The 26,881-nt window shown below is 37.7% G+C and overlaps 1 protein-coding gene across 3 annotated transcripts in view; it reads right to left on the bottom strand.

Annotated features, from left to right (window-relative positions):
- The window catches only part of LOC121528750 (nebulin-related anchoring protein), a 28,267-nt gene extending 1,583 nt beyond the window's left edge, over positions 1-26,684 (bottom strand). Inside the window, exons 1-41 of one of the 3 annotated variants that reach the window (XM_041816325.1) lie at positions 26,477-26,684; positions 25,388-25,482; positions 25,163-25,250; positions 22,139-22,243; positions 21,814-21,921; positions 21,622-21,726; positions 21,419-21,523; positions 21,164-21,271; positions 20,967-21,074; positions 20,590-20,697; positions 19,319-19,435; positions 18,547-18,651; positions 18,305-18,412; positions 17,304-17,408; positions 16,743-16,841; positions 16,503-16,607; positions 16,305-16,412; positions 16,087-16,194; positions 15,774-15,971; positions 13,242-13,346; positions 13,056-13,154; positions 12,865-12,969; positions 10,489-10,596; positions 10,144-10,301; positions 9,873-10,026; positions 9,674-9,778; positions 7,190-7,288; positions 6,769-6,873; positions 6,562-6,669; positions 6,260-6,373; positions 5,975-6,172; positions 5,721-5,825; positions 5,438-5,536; positions 5,195-5,299; positions 4,990-5,097; positions 4,583-4,894; positions 4,399-4,503; positions 4,043-4,141; positions 2,010-2,114; positions 1,815-1,922; positions 1,346-1,657 (exon numbers count right to left, since the gene is read on the bottom strand). In XM_041816325.1, the coding sequence (XP_041672259.1) occupies positions 1,346-1,657; positions 1,815-1,922; positions 2,010-2,114; positions 4,043-4,141; positions 4,399-4,503; positions 4,583-4,894; positions 4,990-5,097; positions 5,195-5,299; positions 5,438-5,536; positions 5,721-5,825; positions 5,975-6,172; positions 6,260-6,373; positions 6,562-6,669; positions 6,769-6,873; positions 7,190-7,288; positions 9,674-9,778; positions 9,873-10,026; positions 10,144-10,301; positions 10,489-10,596; positions 12,865-12,969; positions 13,056-13,154; positions 13,242-13,346; positions 15,774-15,971; positions 16,087-16,194; positions 16,305-16,412; positions 16,503-16,607; positions 16,743-16,841; positions 17,304-17,408; positions 18,305-18,412; positions 18,547-18,651; positions 19,319-19,435; positions 20,590-20,697; positions 20,967-21,074; positions 21,164-21,271; positions 21,419-21,523; positions 21,622-21,726; positions 21,814-21,921; positions 22,139-22,243; positions 25,163-25,250; positions 25,388-25,482; positions 26,477-26,542 (4,965 nt within the window). In that variant the 5' untranslated portion in view covers positions 26,543-26,684. The remainder of the gene's footprint in view (positions 1-1,345; positions 1,658-1,814; positions 1,923-2,009; positions 2,115-4,042; positions 4,142-4,398; positions 4,504-4,582; positions 4,895-4,989; positions 5,098-5,194; positions 5,300-5,437; positions 5,537-5,720; positions 5,826-5,974; positions 6,173-6,259; positions 6,374-6,561; positions 6,670-6,768; positions 6,874-7,189; positions 7,289-9,673; positions 9,779-9,872; positions 10,027-10,143; positions 10,302-10,488; positions 10,597-12,864; positions 12,970-13,055; positions 13,155-13,241; positions 13,347-15,773; positions 15,972-16,086; positions 16,195-16,304; positions 16,413-16,502; positions 16,608-16,742; positions 16,842-17,303; positions 17,409-18,304; positions 18,413-18,546; positions 18,652-19,318; positions 19,436-20,589; positions 20,698-20,966; positions 21,075-21,163; positions 21,272-21,418; positions 21,524-21,621; positions 21,727-21,813; positions 21,922-22,138; positions 22,244-25,162; positions 25,251-25,387; positions 25,483-26,476) is intronic. The other 2 variants (XM_041816327.1, XM_041816326.1) reach the window with 2 other exon arrangements.
- Positions 26,685-26,881: the final 197 nt, after the last annotated feature.

Raw genomic sequence — 26,881 nt, 5'->3', positions numbered from 1 at the left:
CAAGGAATTATGGGTCCCATGAAAAGACGTCACATTCAGCCCTATCAGCACGGTCCGAACCAAGCCTGCAAAACTGTATTTTGAAGCACACGTATTTTAGAGTATAAAAATTTGTTATAGCCCTGGGATACATAAACATTACCAGTATATTTGCACAACTTAGTGTGTAAAAGTTTTTCTGCAAATTTTAATGATTATAATAGTTAAATTGCTCATTTACTGGGTGTCTAAAAAAATAGAAATATCCACATTTATATCATTCAACTACAAAATACTGAGATATATTTGTCTGTATCAGCCAGCCCTAACTAAAAACTAAACTAAAACTAAAAATTACTTTCATTACAATAAAAGCAAGAATGAACATATTTTCCTAGGCAATACGAGAAAATAGTGTCACTTATGCTGATAGGGTAATAATTTAATATATAAAAAATACAGACCATCATATTTTTAGGGCTCCTTTCATTTATGGACCAATACGATCATCCTAACTAAAGCTGGTGTCAAAGGCCCACCCTTTGATTTTGATTGGCCAGTGCAGGAAAACTTAGCAGGATGCTGTTTCAAATGTTGAGCTCTCTGAATCTCTGAGTGCGTCAGCAAAAACATCTGATGCTGAGGGGGATTTTGGACAGGGAGGGCTGAAAAGCTAGGCTGTATTGGTTTTGTTTGGAAAATGAGCGCCGCCAACACAAAAAATGGCAGCTGTGGACACAAAAGCTTTAAGTCTGGAAGTGTTTTATAGTTTAAATCAAAACATTTAACACAAAAAGTACATGCATGCATTATATACTTTCAGTTTGTTAAGATAACATGGAAATGTTGGCTGTTAAGTGCATTATCATTGAGAAGTGAGCGTTGTTATTATTTTAAGAGTTAAATAGTCTGAGGAAATTTCAAGAATACAATCTATTAACTCATTATCATGGAAAAAAGTAGTTACTTTAAATAAACGTGAGTATGGTTGCAAACGGCTTCCTTACATAAATGACTTGATGCCATTTTTTTAATCCAGGCACATGTGCAACCTAGTGAAATCAGCTAAGTGGCACACTTAGGGTCCTGACCCATTAGGTAAGAAACAGTCATTTAAAGTGCCGCTTTTTTGCATATGCAAAACTACTAAAAACTTCCTGAAATTTTCTGCCTGAACTTCAAGAAATTTCCAGCTGTGTGAAAATCGCTTATAAATGTTTCAAATTACCCAGAGGCCACTGTGCCACAAAGGACAACACACAATCAAAGCACTTTTCTCTCTCTTTCAATTATGTGCGACTTGAATGATTTACACTAGCTTGAGCAAATCTTAAAACAATGTGCTTGAAAAATCTCCATGACTTACATCACTCTGCAGCTTGTAGGCCTGCTTGGCGTGCTTGACATTGAGCTGCTGGGGGTCACATGTGTAGTCGTGCAGTCTTTGGCGATAGGTGAGGTCGCTGGCCTGAGCCTGACTCTTCTTGGCCAGCAGGAACTCAGGCTGGTCCGCATGGATTTTGTAGTGGGCCTGGTCTTCCCTAGACTGGCGTTTGTACTCCAGGTTGCTCTGGAGTTTGCTGGCTGCCAGAGAGTGCACCATTTTGGGGTCGTCCTCCACGCAGCGAAGCCCCACCTGCTGGCCCTTCTCCTTCAGGTGAGACTCTTTGTAGCGGAACTATGTGGGAGGGAATTGACAGATTTCTTTTAAGACAAGTTAATTTGACTGAAATATTTTTAGGTTTCCAAAATAGTGGAAATGCTTTATTTAAGGGGAATAACTTGATAAAATTGTTGAAATCTTATGACAAATGTAGTGATTTTATAAAACTCACATCACTGGCGATTTCTCTAGAGGCCTTAGCGGTTTGGAAGGGGATAGCATCCAGCCTCAAATCGTAGCCTGATGTCTTCACCTGCTCCCCAGCAGCCTTATAAACTTTCTGCATTGGAAGAAAGTAAAATTGTCACAAAAGTGATTCAAGTCTTCTCTATAACAAGATTTAAAGGACTTAGACTTTGTGTCTTACATCACTGATCTGCTGGGCGTTTATCTTGGCTCTGACGAAGTCAGGATCATCTGAGTGTAACGTGTATTTGTGCATGTCGTCATTCTTTCCAGATTTGTACAGCCTCTGTGAAAGCATAAACAGGATATCAACAACTTTATACTTTTATCAGAAGTACCAAGGTTACAATAGTGTGGGATTTTTCATTAGTTCTTATTTTTGTTTTGTTTTCAACTTTTTGTTTTCAATCTAAGGCTGGTTTTAGTTTTTAATTCTTATTTTTGTGTTTAGTTTTTTGTTTAGTTTTTATCATTGTTGTGTTAGTTTTAGTTTTCTACATAATATAAGGCACTAGTCAAGGGACAGACCCGAAGGTCCAGTAAAAGAAAACATCATACATGTATAAAGAAAAAGATCAAATACTGTTTAATTGTACTTTTATGGGCTATTTATTTATCATATTTGAATACAGTTCAAGACCTAAAACACCTAAAATCTACTAATTTTTACTACCTTGGCTTGGGTTGCCAATGCAGACCCCCTTTCAAAAAAAGATGTTTTCACCCCTGCTGGGATAATTGTCAACCCTGTGTTCTGACTTATTCAGTGTCATTCTGTTGTCATTTATGCCTGCTCGGCTCTGGGGTTTTGATGCTTCTCTCCCTGCCTCAGGCTTTACTTATCTGCATAGGAAGAGCAGGAACGTGTGCTGTTCCTGCTTGAGGTTTTCTACGTAAACTCATAGAAGGGCAGGGGGATCCCAGCCACAGAGCTGAACATAAGTAACAGCATAAGAACTAATTACTTCCTGCTAATAAAGAAATATTTATAGCCACACATTATGTGTGTTTCCAGCTAAAGTAGTCCTGACTGAACTGAACAAACTTTTACAAATTCAACAGAAAAATCCAAACCAAAGGTAGGACAGACAAACTGTAGGGCTGAACAGTGCAAGATTGTTAAAAAATGGGTTGTGTTACCTTAAAATTCAAAAACAGCTATTTCAGCTCTATTTTTTCAAACTTGATAGAACAGATTTTTAGCTTCAAGTAATCATTCTAAGTATTTTTCACTGTCACTGTACTCAAATCATCTGGCAATCATTCTGTAATTTTCATAGTTTCTCAAGAATGCCTTTGGGCTTTAGACACTTTTACACCATGGGTTAAGTTACCCACTCAGTTAGATAAGTCCTGCATGTGTGGACTAACTTCACCATAGCAAGGGTGATGTTCTGAACTCTGTGGAAGAATACATTCTTAAATTTGGGTGGCACGAGGGTTCAAAACAAAAATATGTGAAAGACTAAAGGGAAAATGCAGTGGATGAAAAACATGTAAATCATAAGTTTTAACTTGAGACATACTCAAAAAACTTATTACCATTATTTAAAAACTTTTTTTGAATAAATCACAACACATATTTTGTGTATTTCAGCTTGTTCGGTTTAACAGAGCAGGAGGCAGAGCTTGATGTTTCAACCTGGTCTAATAGGCACTAAATTGTCATATGTCGAGAAGCGTTAATAAGCATACAGTGCTGTCTATTGGGTCTCCATGCAAGGCTATAATAGTTTTAAATTTTTATTAGTCAGTTAAGGGTGTTCTACTTGATAATACTTCAGCCCTTAGATAGTTTAACTGCCCAAACATGGTCCTCTTGGTTGAAAAGTTGCCCACCCTTGTTGTATAGCTTAATTTCTATTTTAGTTTCAGTTAACTAAAATGAGTTTACATTTTGTTTTTCCATATTTTGTTAGTTTAGTTAGTTTAGTTTACATCATAACCAATACAACCAAAATATTATTTAAAGGTTATTTTTGGGCATCTATTTTAACAGGACAGCTGAAGAGAGACAGGAAACATGAGGAGAGAGAATGGGGAATGATGTGCACCAAATACACACTGAGACTGGGGATCAATTATGCGAGTAGTGCGTTAAGGACGTTGACGCCTGCTCTACCAACTGAGCTACACCGGCACCCACGACCAAACTATTTAATGGAAAAATAAGACTTTCGATCATTTCCTCGTATGTTTCTGTTTACACCTCACCTCACTGCACTGCTGATAGCTCGCCTTTGCGTGGATGATGTCCGGAGAGTCAGCCACAGAGGTGAACCTGAGGCTGTCTGGCAGCTGACGATACTTCTTCTGCATGAAAGAAGAGCAAAACACTTGAACGGTAGGAAACACACATGATGAGATTTCACATTGTATACAGCCCTAGAAGCAAATAAAGACATGTATTCTAACTAAACTCAGGTCTGACTTGTACCATTTTACAACTACTCTATGTGTGGTTGCCTAATCTGCTGCGACCATCTTTGAATTTTCCTCATATATAAATGATCAATGTCCCTTGCTAATACATCTGTCTAAATCTAAATATATGAACCATAAGTACTTACATCACTTATGAGTTCTCCAGCCTTCTTGGCTGACTCCAGCTGAGGTGCTCCCACGCCATCCCAGGCCACGCCCTTCATGTAATTCAGGTCAGACTTGTACAGTTTCTACACAAACAGAGCAAAGACACATCAGTGATGCTGGACCACAGTGATAACACCTGGATCATCCATTCCTAAAACAGACCTCGCTCTGCAGGTTGTATGCTGTTTTGGCCCACTTGACCTTCATGTCATCAGGCAGCACCGTGTACTCGTGCAGCCTCTTCCTGTAGTCCTGATCGCTGGCGAGAGCTTGGGCGTTCTTAGCCGTCACCAGGTTGATCATGTCAGGGGTGAGGTGGTACTGCCCGCTGGTGGTCAGAGCGTCTTTTCTGTACTCCTGGTCACTGGCCAGGCGGCCTGCCTGCATGCAGTGCAGCAGATGTGGGTCCTCCAAGACACTCTTGACGCCGATGTGCTTTCCTTTTTCCAGCAGGTGGTTGTGTTTGTAGTTGTACTGTAGGGATATAAGTGGTAAAACTCTTTATTACTCTATCACAGTATATTTAGGTGGATATTTTTGACAATCACTGCAGTTTTGTTTAATCTTACATCACTGGCAATGCCTGTGGAGCTCTTCGCAGCCTGGAAGGGGATGTCCTGCATGGTGAGTTTGTAGCCCTGAGCTCGCAGAGTGTGCCATGACTCCTTGTACTTAATCTAAGGGAAAAGAGAACAACAATCAATAATCTCTCCAAAATACAACAAGCTACTGTATGTGAAAATGTAGACAGTTTGTCCATGCAGGAATCCCTACCTCACTGAAGTTGGCTGCATTGATTTTTGCTTGTGTTATCTCTGGTCTCTCAGTCGTTATTGTGTAGTTATGCTGATCACTCACTCCTTTCTCTTTGTACAAACGCTAAAAGAGACAGGGATAGAAAAAGGTTTTTAATTAAGTTACAATGACAACTTTATTGTACAAATAAATAACAGCCATTTAGGAAAACTAAGCAAAAGTTTCCAAATAAGTATTTAAACTTAGGGCTGATTTTCTTACTTCATTTGTGATCTGTCCGCTGATCTTCGCATGGACGATATCAGGAGAGTCAGTGACAGACGTGTGCTTGAAGTTGTATGGCTGCTGACGGTACTTTTTCTGTTTCAGAAGAAGCAATACAGTCTCTTTTATACATATTTTTTATTATTGCTAACAAAAAAAACATTTCATAGACTATATAACCACTAAGAACAGGTTCTGAAATCAAAGATATCTACACATCATAGCACTAAAAATGGATTGAAACATGAAAAAGAGAATGAAAAACCATGATCTGTCTTACATCACTGATGAGGTCTGTGGCTTTCTTGGAGCCTTCTATCTGAAGAGCCCCTGTGGCGATCCAGGCTGCACCCCGCAGGTAGTTCAGGTCAGAGCGATATACTTTCTGTTGAACATATAAACACTTTTTAGAAATGCATTTCTAAATTCAACAGTGGCACATCCAGATAGAGTGTTTGCTTCCAATCATTGTAGTTAAAAACAACACTTGTGAGTTTTAGTAGCAACACTGTTTGCTGCCGCCCTCTGTCTCACCTCACTCTGCAGGGCGTACGCTCTCTTTGCAGCCTGCACCTTCATGTCATCAGGCAGTGAGGTGTACTGATGCAGGGTGAGCCTGTAGTCCTGATCACTGACCAGAGACTGGGCCTTCTTAGCGTGAGACACCTCCAGCATGTCCATGGGCAGGTGGAACTTGGACAGCTCCTTCGCTGAGTCCTTCTTGTATTTAATCTGAAATTGAAAAAGGGACATTTTGTCTTTAAAATATACTGTTTTATTTGTTCCTTTGTATTTTATGAAACCATTACAAGAACTCACATCGCTCTGCAGTTTACTGGCATGGACAGAGTGAGCGATGTTGATGTCGTCCTGCAAACCTTTCGAGCCAATCATCTTCCCTTTGCTCTTCTCAAATTCTTCCTTGTACTTTTGCTGAGTTGAAAAATTTCCAATGGTTCATTGAATTTAAGGTCATCAAAAAAAAAAAAAAAAACCTCAAAAACTTGATCTTATCTGTAAACTACACTCATCATTTTACCCTTCTTTGAAATTGTTTGAGAGTGAAAGGAAATTATCTGCAGCTTTTCTAAATGATAAAGAAGAATAAGTTGCAAGCTTACATCACTGAGAATCTCTGCTGATGCTTTTGCAGACTGAAAAGGAATAGCATCCAGGCTCAGCTTGTAACCGCCGTCACGTAGCTTAGTCCAGGATTCTTTGTAACAGCTCTAAAAATGATCACAGCAGCAGAAGTTCAAGTTATGTTTCATGTAAACATCATCACTCTGGCACACAGCAGAGAGGTAGATTGGTGTAGTGTGTCTCACCTCACTAATGTTCATAGCATTGATCTTGGCCTGAACAAGCTCAGGCAGCTCTCCACTCAGTGTGTAGTTGTGCTTCATGTTTTCACCTTTCTCCCTGTATAACCTCTGTAAAGTCAGAAACAAGGCATTATTGATTCCCTAATCCCTCCCAATGGTCTTTTTAGCATTAACTTTGCATATTTACAGGATCTAAAAGAAACCACATCTGCCTGAGTTGGACATTCTAAGATTAGCGAGATTACGAGTTTGGTCAAAAATGCCTTATTTAATTAAAGTATGGCATCATGGAAAGGTTATAAAAATATAACAATTTATGCCCCCGGTGTCATTTTAAATAATCAGCCCAAAAATGCCATTAAGACACGAAAGGTCATCCCAGAAACATTCTGTTTTGGGTACATTTTTGATCAGCTGAACTCACATCAACGGCCAGTTTGTTGCTGAGTTTGGCCTGAACCATCTCAGGTGTGTTTTCAACGCTGGTAAATTTCAGAGCACTCACATCCTGACGGTACTTTTTCTAAAAAGAGAATAAACATCAACATACAAACTTTGAAATACTGCCATTAACAAATGTTTTTGTACTGTAGAATATTATAAATTAAATATGGTATGGATCTGTTTAGGAGATTTCTAAGTGTATGTTCTGTTTTTGCCCTGTCTATCATTTCAAGGTCTAATGTTGGAAAGTCTGACTGGAATGATTCTTTAAAGTCCAGGTCAGCTGTCCAAGATGAGGTTATGAATAGAGTCTGGTGATACCAGTCTGCACCAGCTCTGACACAGAAATATCTTCATGCACTGCTTGCACACATTTACAAAAAGGATCAATATAAATACTCTGTAACTCAGAAGGATCCTGCATTTTTAAACATCCTTTACAAATAGTTATAGTGGATGAAAGAATTTCTGATAATAAGGTAAGTGTCAAGTGTTTTACAGAGAATACAATTTGATATGGTAGAATAAGATAAGATGTGATGCAATACAAAATAATCAGTACAATATGGTAAAATACGACACATTACCGGTATGAAACAAAACAAAATGAAACTTTGCGATAAGATAGAAGGGCAAATTTCACTTTGGGGGCAATTTAATTCTATCTTTCCCGGTCTTACTTTAGGATATGATATGATAAGTTACAAAAAAAAAAAAAAAAACGAAACTCCTATATGATATGATACAAAACCAAATGACACAGATGATACAAAACCTTATGGAACAAAACAAAAGGTTACAATACGATAGGACGTATAAAGAAATATGAAATGACAGAATATAATACAATAGCATATGAAATAAACAAAACATTGATACGAGATGAGAGGAGAGGAAATTACACAAATAAAATTAAACTATGAGATTATTTAATATGATACGATACAAAATGGTACGATATGATAAGATATGATATAATAGGATACGGCACATTATGATATGAAAAAAACCCAAAATAATAACTATGCAGTAGGTTACGATTCTAAAGGATCAAATATGATAGGACACCAAAAAAAAAAAAAAAAATTAAAAAACACTGCGATACAAATGAGACAAGACCAAATGTAATGATACAACTGATTCAAAATACGGTATGACACAACACGGTACATGACACAATATGGTAAAACATGACACACTGGCTACAACACAAAATGAACCATTCTAATAAAAATATGACAAAATAAGACTACAGGATACATGACCATACAATTTGATTGATACAATTGGATAGGCTAGGATAGGACAGGATACAGCAGGATACAATACAATGCGATGTGATATGATACGAAAGGATAGGATCGGATAAGATAGGATAGGATACGTTACGATAGGACAAGATAGAATATGAGACGAGAAAAGACAAAATCATACAACTGATCCAAATCAATACCACACATCACAATACAAAATGATATGAAAAGACACACAAAAAAAAAACAGATAAACTATACAGTATGGTAAGGTTCAGTACTATAGGATACGAAATACGGCACAACTTCGATATCATACGAGAAGAGACAAGACTAAATAAAATGATGTGAAATAAAACGAAACGAATGATCACTACACAGAAGATTGGCCAATACTATAGAATCAAGTAGGATACAAAACATTACTGTATGAAACTAAATTAAAATTTGCGATAAGAAAGTATTATTATTTTGTTATTAAAATGTTACATATGAATGTTATATTATATATTATATATGTTATATTAGTCAGGGCCGAGAACAGATACAATATCAAAGGTCAGAAGTTAACAGTATGGAGCGACTAGGCTGAGTTTTCCATTAATACACACACTGATATGGGGATAGCAGACCACCAGTAATAAGCCCTTTGGAAACTTGATACTGTGCAGTTAATGGAAGCTGAAAATAGTTTCATTAAAAGGGTCCAAAGGCAAAGAAACATGAAGTAAAAACAAACAGACTTTTTTATTTGCCTATTGATTTGTCCTAAACCGTAAGGTCAAATAAACTAGGTAAACAGAAGATAAAGGAAAAATGTGGGCCATTACTGTAATCAGTCTGTTCTTGTTGTAGCAGGATATACTCCAAGTACTTAACCCAGTTACTGAGTGCGGGGTCCACAGCTCTCTAAATACATTCTGACCTTGGCTGTAAACCTAGATCCACACACGCTGCCATATGTTGCACAATTATGTTTATGCTTGTCTTCCTACGTATATCCAAAGTTATAAACAGCACCAGAGCATGGTATATCACATACTCTGTCATAAATTGTTTATATCACTTTGAATAAAAGTGCAATTTCTATAAGTTTTACCCAAGTCATTGATAGCACTGCCCTGTTTACGCAGGAAATCATTTAACAAATGCTCTGTTTTATATAGTGCTTGTTTTCTGATTTCTGAAGTGCATTCTGGGTCATAAATTACCTCACTGAGCAGCTCCCCAGCCTTCTTCGCCTGTTGAACATCTAGAGATTTTGAGGCCTCCCAGCCGACACCCTTCATCCAGTTCAGGTCTGATCTGTACAGTTTCTAAACATACAAACACAAAGTTCAACTTCAATTTTTTTTTTTTTTTTTTTGCAAATAACAGACCTTTTAAAGAATGCCTAAGTATCAAACTTACATCACTCTGTAGTCCGTAGGCCTTCTTAGCCCAGGCAACCTTCATGTCAGATGGGACAGTTGTGTACTCATGGAGGATGGTCCTGTAGTTAGTGTCAGTTGCCAGATCTTGAGCCTTCTTGGCCTGGCTGATGTTCAGCATATCCAGGTGAAGACTAAAGGGGAGATTAATCTGACACAGTAAATACCTTTTGATCCAGGACAGCACAACATATTTGGCTAGTTCTTGTTCTGTGATTCGGATTAAGCACTATTAGGCGGAGAAGCCTCACCTGTATTTGGTCTTGTTGTCCTCATAGTCCTTCTTATAGTGACGACCGCTCTGTAGTTTGGTTGCCAGAGCAGAATGAGCCATCTGAGAGTCATCGCTGACAGACTTAATGCCAATCACCTTCCCTTTGTTTTTCTCATAATTCTGTTTGTATTTGACCTGAGAGAACAACACAAAAAAGACTGTCAAACTTCAACAAAAGCCAGTGAACATATTATCATCAACTGATTACTTAATCTAATCTGCAACAATACACAATTAAATCGACAATGGTATTTAAAGAAAAATGTTAATGCTCTCCTCAGGATGAACTTAAAGTTGCAGACAGTTTTTTAGAACAACTCACGTCACTGGCCAGATCTCTCTTGGCTTTAGCAGTGAGAATAGAGAGTGAGTCCAAACGCAGTTCAAAGCCCTTTTCTCTCTGCTTCTCCCAGCTGCTCTTGTACACTTTCTAAATTACAAGAAGAAAAAGAAAGCTTTATTAAAGTGCAGAAAATGCTGAGCCTCCTCCATAAAGACTATATTCACCGGCTTTTGAAGAGGCAAATAAGCTGTTTTAAAGGCAGATTTATCAGAAACCAATATACAAACATATGAGTATTATTAATTACCAATTTAAGTCAGTTGAGGATAAGCTGACAACATTAACAAAAGGTTAAAAACAAGATGTGAGACAGCATACAGTCCTTAAAAACACAAGTTCCTCTGAGCTTCTTAAAGACGCTGTAAAGTAAAAATAAATCTTTAGGTTTGTCATATGATAGATCACTGTGTTATGAACCCCCAGGTCAAATTTCAGTCACATAAAGCATCTCCAAGTTTATAAAATGAAGCTTCAAATCATGAAAAATGAGGCAGTAAAATCTGCTCCAGGATGGTGTGGGCATATCTATTGAATGAGCTGAAACCCCGCCCACTCAGGACACAGGTAGTCTGCAGCATTACCCCCCTTACTCATGGTGTCATACTTGGAATAATAGTTTCCCGTAAAAACATGAACCAATAAACAAAACATGCATAACTATAACTTTGCAATGAAACATGAACATTATAGAACGGTACAAGGGTACAAGACTGAATTCCTTTGCGCAAAATGAACCAGAAGTCCCTGCTCCAGGTGACTGCTTCCTTCCACAATATTGTAGTGGTAGAGGGGCGGGGTCTTTCTCTACTGTGGGCTCATGACATCATGAGCCCGCACATTGGCCCCACCCACATGAAACCAAGCCAGGAACGAGATGAAATGGCCTAAATCCAGAATTCAGTCTCATGTAGATCTCAGAGTTTTCACGTTTACAGCAACCATATTCCAACATTTCTAGAGTGTTTAGACAAAAACTTTGGATTTCACTTTACAGGGTCTTAAAGTACACAGAAGAGACTCAAGGACTTGAAATGGCCATGAAATATCTTTTAGTATTTAAACACTGTATGGGCCAGTAAGTGACAAACAGCTAAAGTGCATTATGCCATTTGGTATTTTTGCAGATTTTTCCACAATAATTCAATTTATCCTCATTTCTACTTCATGGTCAACCTCCTTGGATAATCCACTTAAAGCCACACGCAGACACTAAATGGAGTTACATGGATCCGTAGTACAAAATCTGAGGTTAGAGTTAGCTCAAACAGTCAGATCTGACTATACAGCCAAAGCAAGAATCTAGACAGGAGGGAACAGCAGTAGTAAGAGCTGCAAACTGCTTTAACTCCTATCAGACACTGGTACTGTCATGCACTACTAGAGGCAATATAAAGATGCACTTCCTCTCAGCGCATCTGCAGATGGTCCAGATGTGCAGCTGTGTTCCTGGATCATCTGCAGAGTTTAAAATGTGCATGCCAGTAACGAGCTGCAGTAGTCAAAAAATGATATTACACCTAAGAGCGTGCACTAAGAGCTGTGTTGCAATCCCTGTCAGCTAGGGTTTGATGTTGTCTGATGTTACAAAGGGCAAATCAGCATGACGGAGCAACTGAGGCCATGTGAACCTCTAAGGACAGCTGATTGACGCTCATGATGCCCAGATTCTGGGCAGACTTAGAGAGCATTAACTAATTAGATCCAAGGGGGATATAGATCTGTAGTTATATGGAAGGACTGTCTGAGATGACAGTAATCAGTACAACTGATTTTTTGTGTAGCACTGGAAAAATTTCCTCCTCACTACTTAATTGTTATGCAAATGGCTTCACGCTAAGGTTGCCACTTTACTGTTTCATAAACATCCGACATAAACTAAAGGGAGGATTATGCTAGTTAAAGTACACTGATTCAAAACCAGCATTGTGTTCTCCTGAAAAGGACAAAATCAATTTATTGCAAAACATTGCCAAACAATGCCCCCTGCAGCACACCAGACATTATTACCAATGAAAGGTCACAACATCTAACAGCACAACAGATTGGGAAATGTTAGCATTCAGAGGAAATGCAAAAACTTCTGAAATTCTTCCTTTGAACAGTGACTTACCTTGACTAAATTTTAAGTGCTCCCAACAGATGAGGTTATCATTTATTTTTGCATGTTTGTTGTTGTTCCCAAAGTTAAGTTTAAGTTATTGATGAAGTACATGAATTGAAATGAAACATATGAGTAAAACATGGTCTGCATTAATTTCTTCAGTCTGTTGTGCTTCTGTGAAAATATTACTAGCAAAGTATAGCACCACTGTTCTCATTCATTAGACTTTCTAGGATCCAATTCACTGAACTTACCCCACTGAGAAGATCAGCATTAGCCTTTGCTTGTCTGAACAGGGGCTCATCTTGAGTCATGGTGTACTGATGCATTATCTGTTCTGTGTTTGCTTTGTATGCCAGCTGGAAATCAGAATCAGGAGACATATGACTTGCAATTGCAGACTTTGGAATTGCTCATAATTACAGTTTAACAATGAAGACCTTACGTCGCTCTGCAGTTCTTGGCTCTTCTTGGCGTGTTTGATGGAAAGATCATCCGCCACCTGTGTGAACTTGATTCTATCGACCTTTTGACGGTATTTAGTCTGTGAAAAAAATAGGCAGTAGATAAACAACGTGCCAGAAAAGATGATAACATTAGAATTTTAACACAAATACATGATTGTACTGACATCACTGAGCAGCTCTCCAGCTTTCTTGGAATGGGCAATATTCATACATCCTTCAGTCTCCCAGCCCACTCCTTTCATCCAGTTCAAGTCAGAGCGATACTGGTTCTGTGGAGGCAAAAAATGTGAAAACAACATTTTATTTTGTTAAAGCTTAGAGATATCCAGATACCATTGCTACAGTCCGTATCTGTTCAGACACTAACACTTCAGTATTGGCTAATACTGAGTGTGCCCCTCTAATTACTTCCCTTAACTGCAGAAGTTCAAACTACGAATCCTGAAAAGATAAACTGGATGTCAAGATTGTTAGCAGCCTGACCATCTCAATAAAACAAGCAAAAAAAAAAACCTACAAAAAGCAAAGTGTGTACCAAATCATATGCTTCTGTGCTAAACACTAAATATCTTAAGTACATAAGTGTGTAAAGTGTGTTTAAATTGAGAACTATACTCAAATGTATACTACTAGTGTGCTCAAAACGACCAGGAATTGAGTGTGAAACGATCAAAACTTCGCACCCTCAGTGAACACCATGTTGGTGATGAAGCAGATGTTAAGCAGACATTAAAGCATTTTACTAGCAATGCCAGCATATTTCAATCAAGAACACAAAAGTTTAAATTCTTTGAACAAATCATGTTAGAAAGGAAATACAAGTTACATGAATCCCATAGTGAAAGAAAAAAATAGCTGTCAAATTTTGATTAGCATGACCAAATGACGATTGGTCTGCTTTTTAAAAAGTAGGTGAAGAAGAAAACAGAGGCTTTTATAACAGTCACTTCCTGTTAGTGCAAAACAGTAATGTATTTTTTAAGAAAATACTAACTCTAACACCAATGTAAACTGTCTTACATTTAAGTGTACTGTAATAAAGTAGGCTATAATAACAGAAGTATGCAATTTGAGACATATCGTAGCATTTTAGCTAACGTACCTTTTGACCCCCAGTCTCTGAAAAAAACTTGCTTTAAAATAAAATACATTTCTCTCTTCTTAAAATTGTCGCATGTAAATAAGGCAGTACGGAACTTATCATTTAACTAAATTAAATACAGCTATATTAAAAGTTTCCTATCATATAGTTTAGCTCACTAATGTTACACTCTATGCTTGTTGGGCACTGTTGTAAAATACGTTTTAAAGCAGTATTATACTTCTAACGTTGTGTAAACATAATGACTGTTTGCCATCATTTTCTTTTAGCTTTACTCAGCATTGAAGTCAACAAGCTGAGATCCATAAAGCAAAGTAGGGCAATGCTAGTAGCAACTTAGCCAACGTGTTCTTTGACACCCAGTCTCTAAAAAAACAAGAAACATTTCTTTCTTGCTTGGTTTCTGTCTTTCTACTTTTCTTTCTTAGAATTATCTTAACCTCATGTAAACAATATTATCTGGAACTTACAACTTAACTAGATGACATACAGCTATACTGAAGCTGTTCTAGCATGTAGTTTAGCTAACTAACGCCACACCATATGCTAGTGGGGCTATGTTGTACATAAAATTAGTTTGTCTTCGTCACTTTAAAACAGTGTAATAATTGTAAACATGTATAAATGCAATGTCTGTTTTCTATCATTTTCTTACAGCTTGACTCAGGATCAAACTCAACAAGCTAAGAAACTACAAACAAGGTAAGTCCATGCTGGTAGCAGCTTAGCTTACATTTCCTTTGGCATCCAGTGATCAGAGAAACACAGATTTTGAACTCAAAACTTAAATATAACCAAAACCCTTAATTCAACTACGTAAACGTGGCTATTTTAAAGTTGTAATTACATTTTTAAGCATCAGTAATGTTACACTCTATACTACCAGTGCACTGATATCACAGGCTACATACAATTAATTTGGAGAGGCTTAGAATTTTTGAGTCTGGCATCTCACTTGATATTACCTGGTTGGCAAAATAATTTTCAGATTAAATCTAAGGCATTTCCAGTACATTTATCTGTAGGGCTGAACCAATTATTGGCCCGGCCGATCATTCATGCCAATAGTTGGCATTTAGCCAGTTATTGGTATCTGCATTTTATTTTCCCAATAATTGGCAAAAACCAACTAATTCAAAGGTGTGCTACTTTGGCTACGCTGCAAGACATGTCTTCCCTTCTGGTTTTGTTTTTACTCTACGGTCTCACCTAAAGTCCCACTAGAAACATTATCTGACTGTCATGATGTCACACAACTACCAGCCAATCAACACTGAGGCCTGAGTGATGTATGGCATCACTTCCTGTTTCCTGCTGCCACAGTGTTGATCTGTGCTGTTTCTGGTGTTGACAGAGCTGGTGCTGAATGCCTCCTTAAATTGTTAACATGCAGTTTTACTTTTGCCACGTTAAGTAGAAGTTGTCATAACAAATGCATATCAGTTCCATATATCAGTTATCAGTCACATGCACTACTACTAATAGGTGGCAATATCAGCCCTGAAAAAACAATATCAGTTGACCCTTATTTATTTGTATTAGAACATCACTAAAACAGCTATGATATGAGTCATATCTTCTTCCCCTCTCTTACCTCACTTTGCAGAGCATAAGCCTTCTTGGCCTGCTGAATCTTGATGTCATCAGGCATGACAGTGTAGTCATGCAGTTTTGTGCGATACTCCAGGTCACTGGCGAGGGTCTGAGCCTTTTTGGCGTGGCTCAGGTTGATCATATCATGAGGGAGACTGAACTGACTCTGGCTCTCCTTGGAGCCCTTCTTGTATGCAATCTGACAAAAGTAGTAGTAATAAAAACAGTTATGTTTGATTGTTAGTGTTAAGTATAACATGTGTAAAAATTGGTGGTATTGACTATTCAGTGTTGTAATAGTTATCTCTGCTTACATCGCTGCTCATCTTAGCTACTTGAAGAGAATGCAGAGTCTTGGAGTCACTCACGTTGACCCCAACTGCCTTGTCCTTGTCCTTCATGTAGGTTTCTTTGTATTTAATCTGAAACCCATGTCCGTGTAATTTAATTATCATATTTGAGTAAACCCACTTAGCTGTTTTGCTCATACAGTCACTCTCCTTGCAGTGGCAGATAGCGTGTGTTTGCTTACATCACTGGCGAGGTCACGGGAAGCCTTCGCTGCTCTGACACTCAGGTCGTTCACGCCAATGTCACAGGCTTTAGACTTGGTCTTCTCCCACTCCTCCTTATATTTAATCTGTAATAAACAAATTCACCTCAGTAAATAAACCCTTTCCTTTCATCAACCACATAATAAAGCATGAATACTGCAGATGTCATAACTTACATCACTGCACAAAGCAGCATTAGCTTTAGCCTTTTTAATCTGGGGCAGGTCCTGGGACAGTGTGTACTGATGTTTGGTCTTCTCATAGTCTGCTTTGTAATTGAGCTAAAAGATACATGAACACAATAAAACCCAACAGCCATTTCTTTCATACGCAGTTAAAAAATGCTGATAGAGCTGGTATTACATCTAAACTTTTACTTTTAAACCATTATGGTGATTTATCCATTAAATACTTACATTGCTGACAAGATTTGCATTTTTCTTTGCTAAAATAATTTCAGGAGTGTCTGTCACAGGACTGTATTTGACTTGGTCGATGTGTTGCTTGTAGTTTTTCTGGAAAAACAATTATGAGAAATGAATCAGAAAAGACAAAAATAACAGTGCTGCTCCATTTTTAAAGACTATTTTTGATCTCTGCCTTCATGAGATGAGACAGTGGTAGCGAGAGTAAAGATTTAAACCAGTGACCGGCGTGGATCCTTGCTCTACCAATTCAGCCAACACAGCCCCCCAACTCCGGCTTCCTCACACAGCCCAAAGACATGCTTTTTTGGTTAACTGGAGACTCTAAATTGCCCGAAGTTGTGAGTGTGTCCAGTTGTTTTTCTCTATATGTCAGCCTTGTGATTGACCGGTATTCCTTGGACTGTCAGTCCAAGGAATACCCTGCCTCTCACCCATTGATATATAATGGAGGGACGGATGGATGGAAATTAACTAGATAAAGACATACCACTGTAAACAAACAAACAAAAAAAAAGATTAAATAATGTTTGACACTTGGACTTGACTCACGTCTTTAAGTGGGTCCAGTTTCCTCACGCTTTTGTAACCTGGTGTTTGGGTGGCTGGGTAGTTGTATTCACCCTGCTCCTGTTCCACACCTTGTTTATAAGAAATCTGGAGAAAACAAGAAAGCTATGACAGTGATATGACATCCGATTTTTTTTCTACACCTGATATGCTGAAATTTCCATTCTCCTTTTTTAGTGCCAGTACTGATGTATACCAGGTTGTGTCAAAAACTCCACAGACTTAACTCTTGCCTCATAAGATGAAGCAAGGGATAGGCTATATTTTTCTAAATTTAAAGTTACTATTTTTAAAATATTGAAGATTTTATGTGACTGAAATGCTAAGAAACTAACTTCTCTTCTCTTAAGAAACAACTAGTTTTACTGAACATTTTATATAAATAATCAATTAAATTATCTATTTAACTTGGTTTCGCTAAGAAAAAATATAAGCTAAAATAGCACCCAACAATGCAAAATCTATTAGCCCCTTAAAGGCAATTTCTATTACATGAGAGCATCAAGTTAACAAACCCAGATGAACATCCCCATTCCAACTCTTAGAGCCTTTTCATTTTGATTTAATTTAATCTTGTAAGTGGCTATCAATACTAATTTCCTTTAAAATTTATCCAAATATCGTCAGAAATGTTCAAATCTGCTAATAAGATATTTACTTTTTAAGCTTTTAAGCTATTGTGCTGATATTATTGTGCATCCTTAGAAAAAGAATTCTGCATATATTTTGGAAAAAAATATATATCAAAAATATTAATTTTGGTCAAAATTATAATAATAACTATCCCGAATATATTACTGTCAGCAAAAGAAACACAGCAACAGTAGGATAATCAGAATAGCTTTTTAAATCGGACATTAAATATCATCATTAAAACATTAAACCCTTGATTACAAATCAAAAATTGACTAAATTTGGTGCCCTAATGATATGTATAATTGCTTTGATTTACTGCAATAAGTCCATGAAAAATCAATCCTTACATCACTGGCCAGTTTCCTGGCTTTCATGGCGTGCATCGTCTTCTTATCGATTCCTGAGTCTTCATAGTGGCCCTTCATATTGCTGGTGTACTTCTCCTTGTACTTATTCTTTAAAAAAAAAGATAAAGAAAAATTATCTGGCAGGATTCTATCATATCATCATGCTCAGATGATTTATAAGCTATGGCCAAATATCTTCTCAAAAGTCCAATAATTCATCTGTACTGATTGTTAAAACTTACATCACTTGTGAACTGGGCGACTTTAGCAGCGTTCTGAAACTGCGGCGTCTCACAGAAATTGATGCTGTGACCTTTGGTGTTCTCCAGGTCTTTCTTGTACTCCACCTGATTTAACATATGAAAAATGACAGCAGCTGGTTTGTTACATTTTTTCTTTTTCTGTCTCAGACGCTTGTTTTTGTTGACGCCCAGCCTGAGCTCAGTTATGTCCTAGCTTTAAAGTACTCGCCACTCATCAGTCACCATCACTGACACTTTTCTCTCATAACTCAAGAGACACAGAGACCTTAAATCTGAAATATGTGATGCTTAGCTTAACAATGACAGCATGGCACCATTCAACATGTCAGTGCCTTAAACACCAAAATAACCAAAGAGAGTTTTTTACTTTTGAACATTCATGCTAAACAGAGCTCACCTTGTAGAAAAGAAACTCAGTTTTTAAATCTCACATTTTCTTAGAGGATGGCTAGCATTATTATTCTAGCATATTTATTTCTTGAGGATGGTTTAAAGTGACTTAAATGCAAAGCTCATGTGTGAGGTAACTTTATTTTGACAGGGTGTCCTGTGGCCTTGAATGGAACCCCAGCAGGGTGACATGTCAGAGATGCTAAAAATGCAACTTAGGTGGCTTCATGTCTGCTGGAGACTTAGTCACCATGCCTGATATTTCCAGCTCTAAACACTTAACAGCATCATCCATCTTAAACTTAAGCATAGATTTAGGAAATAGAAAGGGCAGGTCACAAATAAATGTTGAAAAGCTCACCTCACTGACTAGCTTGTTAATCTTGCGGGCATTCTTCAGAGCCAGATTGTCCTCGGATGTCAGACTATGGAAGTGTGAGGTGCCCTTCATCTTGTTTAAGTCTTTCCTGTATTTGAGCTGCAAAGGGGTGAGAGATGATTTACTGCATGTATGAGGACAGCATGTAGTGTGAGGACATTAATGATGCTTGCAAACACTCTCCCACAGTCTAATTTAGTCAGAGCGGAGAGTTAAAGAGTGATGACATGCAGACAGGGAGGCTCTATCATTGCTTTCTCTCATGCATTCTGCATGGTGATGACATGGTCAGATGATGGATGAAACTGGAGCTTTTGCACTCCACACTTTGAAATGCTTTGACAGAGTGAACATCATGGCAGATGCAGACTCCATTTTTAACTGTAAAGCACCTACAGATTTTGATAGTCTAACCTTAAACTACTGTAACTTTAGATCCAAAATGTAACACTGAAAGCAGTCAGGTGGGTGCCGTTTTCCTGGCATCCGTCAAACCCAGACTCACCCATCTGACTGCAAAACAGAGAAGCGTGATCCATCACTCCACATAACATGTTTCTTCTGCCCCACAGTCCAGTGTCGGTGTGCCTCACACCACTCCAACCGAGATTTGGCATTGGAATTGGTGATGTGACGCTTGCATGCAGCTTCTCTGCCATGGAAACCCATTACATGACTGTCCAGCCAGTTTTTTGGTGCTTTCATAAATGCCAGTGCAAATCCAGAACTCTTTTATGAACCATGCACCTTAGCAGTTGTTGATCATGCTCTGTGATTTTACGTGAGCTTCTGCTTCGCAGTTAAGCTGCTGTTGTTCCTAAACTCTTCCACTTTCTAATATCCAAATTAGTTGACTAAATATCTTACAAGGCAATATTTACATACTTTCCATTTAATAAAAACTATGCTATAATAACTTGAATCATAATTTGAATGAAATTCATACGATTGATAATGATCAAAACTGCAAAAACAGAGAGAGACTTTTTTCCCAAATTAGGCGTACAACCAAAATAATATTAATAAATGTATTTCTATTGTAGTATTTATTCGTATCCTTTGTGCCTTTTATTTCTGGGGTACCATTTTAAATGTAGATGGTAGCTGTCTCAACTATATATGATGTGACGTTTTGGAATAAGACTTTGAATTGACTACCTGGTAGATAAGCCATGATACAACAACTTAAACAGTTTAAACTGCATTGAAATGACATGTAAGGGACACTTGGATGCTGTATGTGTGATACTTACATCACTAGCATTCTCCTGAGCCTTCTTTGCAAGATAATAACCAGGAGTGATCATGGCAGGGAAACTTCCTTTGCCCCGTTGTTGCTCATACTCCTCAGTGTAGGCAATCTGCAAAGGGAACATTACTTACTGAATTCAATTTTATTCATTTATAATTAATTCAAAAAGTAATGTTAAGTATATAAAGGCATTCAGTGGGCTAAAATTAACCCGATCCCCACAACATTCCATGTCTATATCTGAAGCTATGAACTACATGTAACTAAATATCCACCATTAAAATATAAATAACAGTAAAACTAATGCTGGGTTGGAAGATAATATGCTTTAATAATCACACTCATTAATGAAAACTTATGAGCAATTTTTTTTTTCACCTGGCTGAAATTCTCTGCATTTTCTTTGGCATGAACGGCTTCAGCCACAGCTGCCTCCGTGCTTGCTTTCCCTTTAATCTCCTGTTCATACGTCTGACGATACTTTATCTGGGGGAAAAAATAAAAAAACAAGCATGACTAATTCAGGATCAGGGGTCTGTAACAGTTCATGTACTTTTTAGTTTATCCATACTTACATCACTAGCCTGCTCACTGGCCTTCTTTGACATCTTGTATCCAGGTGTAAGATGTGCAGGGAAACTCCCTTTACCTTTCTGTTGCTCATACTCTTCTGTATATGCATACTTAAGGGGAAAAAAACACAATAATGTCTGTTTTTATTTGAAAGAATTTAAACTGCTTAATGCAGCTGGTATCATCTGGGATAAGTAGTCCAATGATGAAATAAAACATGCTGTATTAGTGTATAAAATCAGTGTATAAACGCTTACATCGCTAACAATTTGCCCCTGTTTCTTCGCCAAAATCACCTCTGGTGGATCAACAAACGTGGTGTATTTAGAAACTCTCTCCTCGTGTCCTTTTTTATATTCGAGCTGGAAAAAACCATAGAAGAGACATATTTGTTATAACAGCTGGTGGGATTTTAGGGATTTGGGGAAGGATGTAAAGGAAAATATCTTGTGCTACTCACATTACTGGCCAGAGTATTGGCATTTTTAGCAGCCTGGTAACCCGGTGTGATCATGGCAGGGAAGCTACCTTTTCCTTTCGACTCAAACTCCTCTGTAAACTTCACCTAGCAAGGAAATATCAAGCATTTGTATTGTATCGAACAAATAAATGCAAGTAAAAATCACAATAACCATGTTTTTTGTACACTCACATCACTGATAGTACTCTGGGCCTGTGACATGGTAACTACCTCCTGATTGGTCATTGAGCTTGAGTACCATGTCTGCTGCTGGGAGAACTCAGACTGAGACTTGAAGGCCTGTTAAGACATTGAAGACAAGCCTGATCATTTTATCCACTCACAAAGCAGGTCATGCTACCTTAAGTGCCTTTTAATATGAAGGGTTATAAGGATTGTTTTCTGTGTATGCTGAAGACATGCAAACAGCTACAATACTTCACAAAATTTAACCATATTCGGGGCTTCAAATCCATTTAACTGGAGATAATGGCCAGTTGCTCTTCTGTGAGCTCACCTGGCTTGCCATCTGATTGGCTAGTCGTGCCCTCTCCAGCTCCATGGACCTCATGTCTTGGTGGAAGGTGGACATAAAGCGTTCACCATCTTCGCGATACTTAAGCTAAAACAGATGCACACAGACAGCAAGCAATAAGCCAAGGCCGACGCCAATGCACAGGCAGCAAACATACTTGTGTTTCAGATATCCACTTTGATATCTGAATTAATGAAGAAAGCACACTCACTGCACTGGTGGTTACTAACCTAATTTTAAACCCACATAGCAAAACATCACTCTATTCTTATGGTGTCATCTTTAAACCCAACAACCTTAGCAGGATGCTTAATGATGGAGGGATAACTTTAGCATCCCGCTATAAATACATGGGATGTTCCAATCAAGATGAAGGAGACCTGCCAGGAAGGACCCAGAATGAAGCATTAAATGATGAAACTTTGAGCTGTTTGCTAATGACTCTTAAAGTGTAAAAATTTCCACAACTAATTTTGGAATATCTGTTTTGTCTAGTCTACCTCTAGACAATAGCTTTAGTTAGCATTCAACCACTTAGTAGCTAACATTGCGTAAGGTTAAATCCCTCTTCCTATCACGCTTGCCTTTTAATTTCCAGTTAAAATTATGTAGCTTTCTAGCTTTTCTGCTGGGGTACACTACCAAATTAGCAACTCCTTGTCTAAAAGTGATGTTGCAAAGTTATGACGCACTGAGATTTTCCACCTACAAGACGTGCTGATCGTTTAGCCGTGGTGTCTTCTTCTATGATTTGACTATTATTTTCTCTCACTATTAAGATCATGTAACTTAAATTTTCTGTTAACAGTGTTCAATTAAAAAAATAAAATGCCTTTTATGCCTTTTTCTTGATTGAAATCTGCTGCCATTGCTACTCAGACGTTAGTTTGCTAGTGGATGCTAACATTAGCTAGCGAGCTAGCATGCTAACAGTACAACATCTGCTATGTCACCAAGATGTTCATTGAGGGTGTGAAGTGCCTTCTTAGACGTTTTTGAGTGTGGCTGTAATTTACTGCATTTGAGTATACTTCTCAGTGTAAACACACAGCGTATTTATGTATTGAAAATATTTCATGTTCAGCACATGATTTGGGACACATTGTAACTGTATTCTAACGTTAGCTCTTGAATGTAAGTGTTTTGTTTTAACTTGAAACAAGATTTTTCCATTGAATCAGTTTTATGTGGATAGTAAGTAGCTTATGATACATGACATATTAGCATTTTTACACCACAAGATAAATGATGAACTAAAAAGACATTGACAGTGGCAATCTGTATTTTTCCATCTGGCTGTATAGAAAGGAAAAACTATTGTTAACCCATTTTTTACTTTCAGCTAAAGCTAGCAAAACCATGCATAACATTGTACTACAAAATAAATCTTAATTCTAATCAAGCTGACTGATAAATCCCAGCCTAACATTATGTAGCTTTGTTGTTGTGCTGTAGTTTACTACTACTAGCCATTATCACTTCCTGTCTAAAAGCAGGGTTACGAAATGAGTAGCTAGATGCTAACATTAGCTGTTTGCGGTAATGTGCTATGAAAAGTGTTTAAACTTGAAACATAATTGTCACTTTTCATGATCTCTAAGTTAAAACAATTACAACCAGGAATACGGCAGTATCATATTATAGCATTTAATTTTAACACACTGGGCACGGTGTAACAGGAAAATTGCCGCTGAAAATTTGGTCAAGTTCAATGCTTTTTTATTTTTATATCTGACAAATTTTCACTGGGGAATTGGTAATCACAGGTACTCACTATATCTGAGCATAGACTGTTTTATTGTATTTTTTTCTAAACTTGCTACATTAAAGAAGACATGAAACTAGCTGACTAACTTAAAAAAAATACTGTGGCAACACCAAAGAAGAAATTAGGTCATTATTTATTCAGGTTTCATATACTAATTAGACTTTCATTTTGTAAGGATTGTTGCGCCCTTTGGACAAGCTTAAACAAAATTTCCAATCAATACTTACATGGACTATCATTTAACTTAATAAACCATCAGAAATCAAGTATCTCCAGGAAACTAATGAAAACAAAAGCTCTGCATGTTATCATATGCCTCCACAGCATGATTTTTTTTGTCAACCTGATTTAAGATGACAGGACTGAGGGTCACTCAGCATGATCTTAAGTCTGCCCTCAGATCAGATATCAACACGTTAAGTCCTATAACTCTCTGGTGGCGCACAGCAGTAGCAGATGAGCCTGCTAGCCAACTGCTAATATAAGCATAGGAGCATTGCATGAGCTCGTAGACACAGACAGGCAGCAGCAGGTGGCAGGGCAGAGGAGAGGAAGGGATGCAGGGCTGTTTTTCCTGATGTATAATTTTAGCCCCCTGAAGTATAAAGTGGGCCAAACCAGAGGGGGTTGTCTGGCCTCTGTCACGGTAACAGAAATAACCAGAGCCACAATCTCCATTCCTCACCGCTAGCGTCACCGTGGAGTCCGAGCAGGCATCCATAACTCTCTCTTCCAACCAATAAAGAGAAATACAAGCTTTTTTTTCTAAATTTGATTTCACGGTTAAGGGTCGGATCTTTACATTTTCTGAATAAATGGATGCTTTACATCTTGATTAATAAAGTGAGAAGCAGGGCTGTCTGTTTTGAAGTACATTTGTGATATGAAAAGAGGACACATAGACCAAAGTATTGCTTTACTACTTCAGAATAATACTGTACATTAATGAAAATTTATTTAAATTGTTAAAAAAAATTGAATTGTTATGCATGCATCACCCCCTATAGAACGTAATCCTGATGATCCAAAGTAACACAATGACACCTATGAATAGCACCTACAGTGTAAAGCCAGTCATGACAAACCAATGATAAATGTCCATCTCAGTCATGGCATAGACTGTAACTTATGTCAGCCTGTCAACAATGCACCTTGACTCAGATCAAGGCTGAAATATTTGGTTTCACATTGCCGCACGTTTTTTTTTTTTTCTCTTCTCACACATGACATCATCTTACCTCACTGCTCGCCTTGCTTTGCTTCTTTGCGTTGATGTTGATGGGGGTCTCATAGACACTTGTGAATGTGTTGTTCCTTGGATTGTGTCTGGAAGGATGAGATGTAAAAAACATCGTAATTTTGATCTTCCATTTTTAGCTCAAAACAACAACAAATTTCTATTTGTCCTTTTTTAAGGAAAAACCTAAATGGGACATATATGCGCTATTCTTGAGTTTACTTACACAGAGCAGTATGGCCTCTTCTTATGGCTTACAAAGTTATTGGCAGTGAGGACCATCTTACAGACATCACAGTGAAAACATGCTTTATGCCAGTTCTAAAGAAGAAAGATCACAAAAAAATCTTTAAAAACTCAATTCTAATTTGCAAATTCATTAAAAGAAACATACCAGTTCACAAGATTGTTAAAAGTGACTAAATTAATGTTGGCAGCCCTGCATGGTCTTTTAACAGAACCTGCTGGCTCTTAAACATAGCTTTATGTAAGAGTTAATATCTTGATCTCATTCATTAAAATTTAAATACTTGGAGGTCTATAAAAATATCAAAACTGGAATTTTTTATGAAGTACTCATCATTATTACTGTTTTAGTATTTTAGATACCTAAAGTTACATAGCATGAGGCTGTATTTATTTTTTTTATTATCACTAGCAGTTTATAAGCAGATGCTCCCATTCCTTGAAACTTCGCTTGCTGCAGTGATGTTATGTGGCAGTTTATAATAAGAAATACCAGCCTATAGTAAGCCTAAATGTTGTGCATATATGTGTTTGTGATTTTCTCTGGTAAACTCTGGTTACTACTGTTTAGTGTTAAGCTAAAATTAAAGACTCTTTAAATGTGCCTTTAAGTGTTTCTTTTTATATGTTTTGAGTAAAAGTTGGACTTGGAAATTTATGACCTTTTCCCTCAGTCTTTTTAAAACATTTATACATTTCTTTAATGTGATTAAAATCTCACTTTTTGGTTTGTTTTTAAGCAGTTAGAAGTATTAGGAATAACAGGCTCCTGTTAGACTGGACTTCACCGTAATGTTATCTTTTTGCTATTTTTTTCTTAAGCTGTGCTTTCCATCAAATATTCATCCTTCGTTTTATAACAGTCAAACCACCTAGTTTCTGCTGATAAAAATAACTTTATTGAAGTTGAATGACTGGTGGTCTGATTCACTTACGTTGTCTGTAAAGAGCCATCAGTATCAGTACTAGTCTGTTTCATAGCTAGATTAAAATTCCTCACAAAAGCTTAAAAAATGAGCTAAACCATTTTTCAGAAACCTTAAAAAGATTACATATTTCTGTATATTACCTGGTCAATACAGTTGATCTTCTCAGCTGGGTAGACCACAAACCCACACCTGGCACAGGACTGCATCGTGAGTGCTTGTCCTTCTCCCAAAAAACCTTAAAAATATCAAAAGATGAGAACAAGATGTCTTGTCACTCAGTGAAGCCTCAGTCTAGTAGAAGGACTGGCAGTGACTCTCAGACTCTGGAGATAGTGCGTCTCTGGTGGAGGTAAACTTAGCTCTGGCACTGTGAACTGACTCTTACTTGACACCATGTCCCATGATGGACCAGCCCCCTTCCATGTAGCATGCAAGAGGACTGGCTGAATCCTTCTGTCCGTCTGCTCACAGAGGGACAGACAGGGAGGTTAGATGTCGCTGTATATGTGTAATGATCCACAGTTGGACGGTTAGGTCAGCCTCAT

This window comes from Cheilinus undulatus, linkage group 20, assembly GCF_018320785.1.
Source record: "Cheilinus undulatus linkage group 20, ASM1832078v1, whole genome shotgun sequence".
Lineage (NCBI taxonomy): Eukaryota > Metazoa > Chordata > Actinopteri > Labriformes > Labridae > Cheilinus > Cheilinus undulatus.
This window is presented reverse-complemented; position numbering and strand designations above follow the sequence as displayed.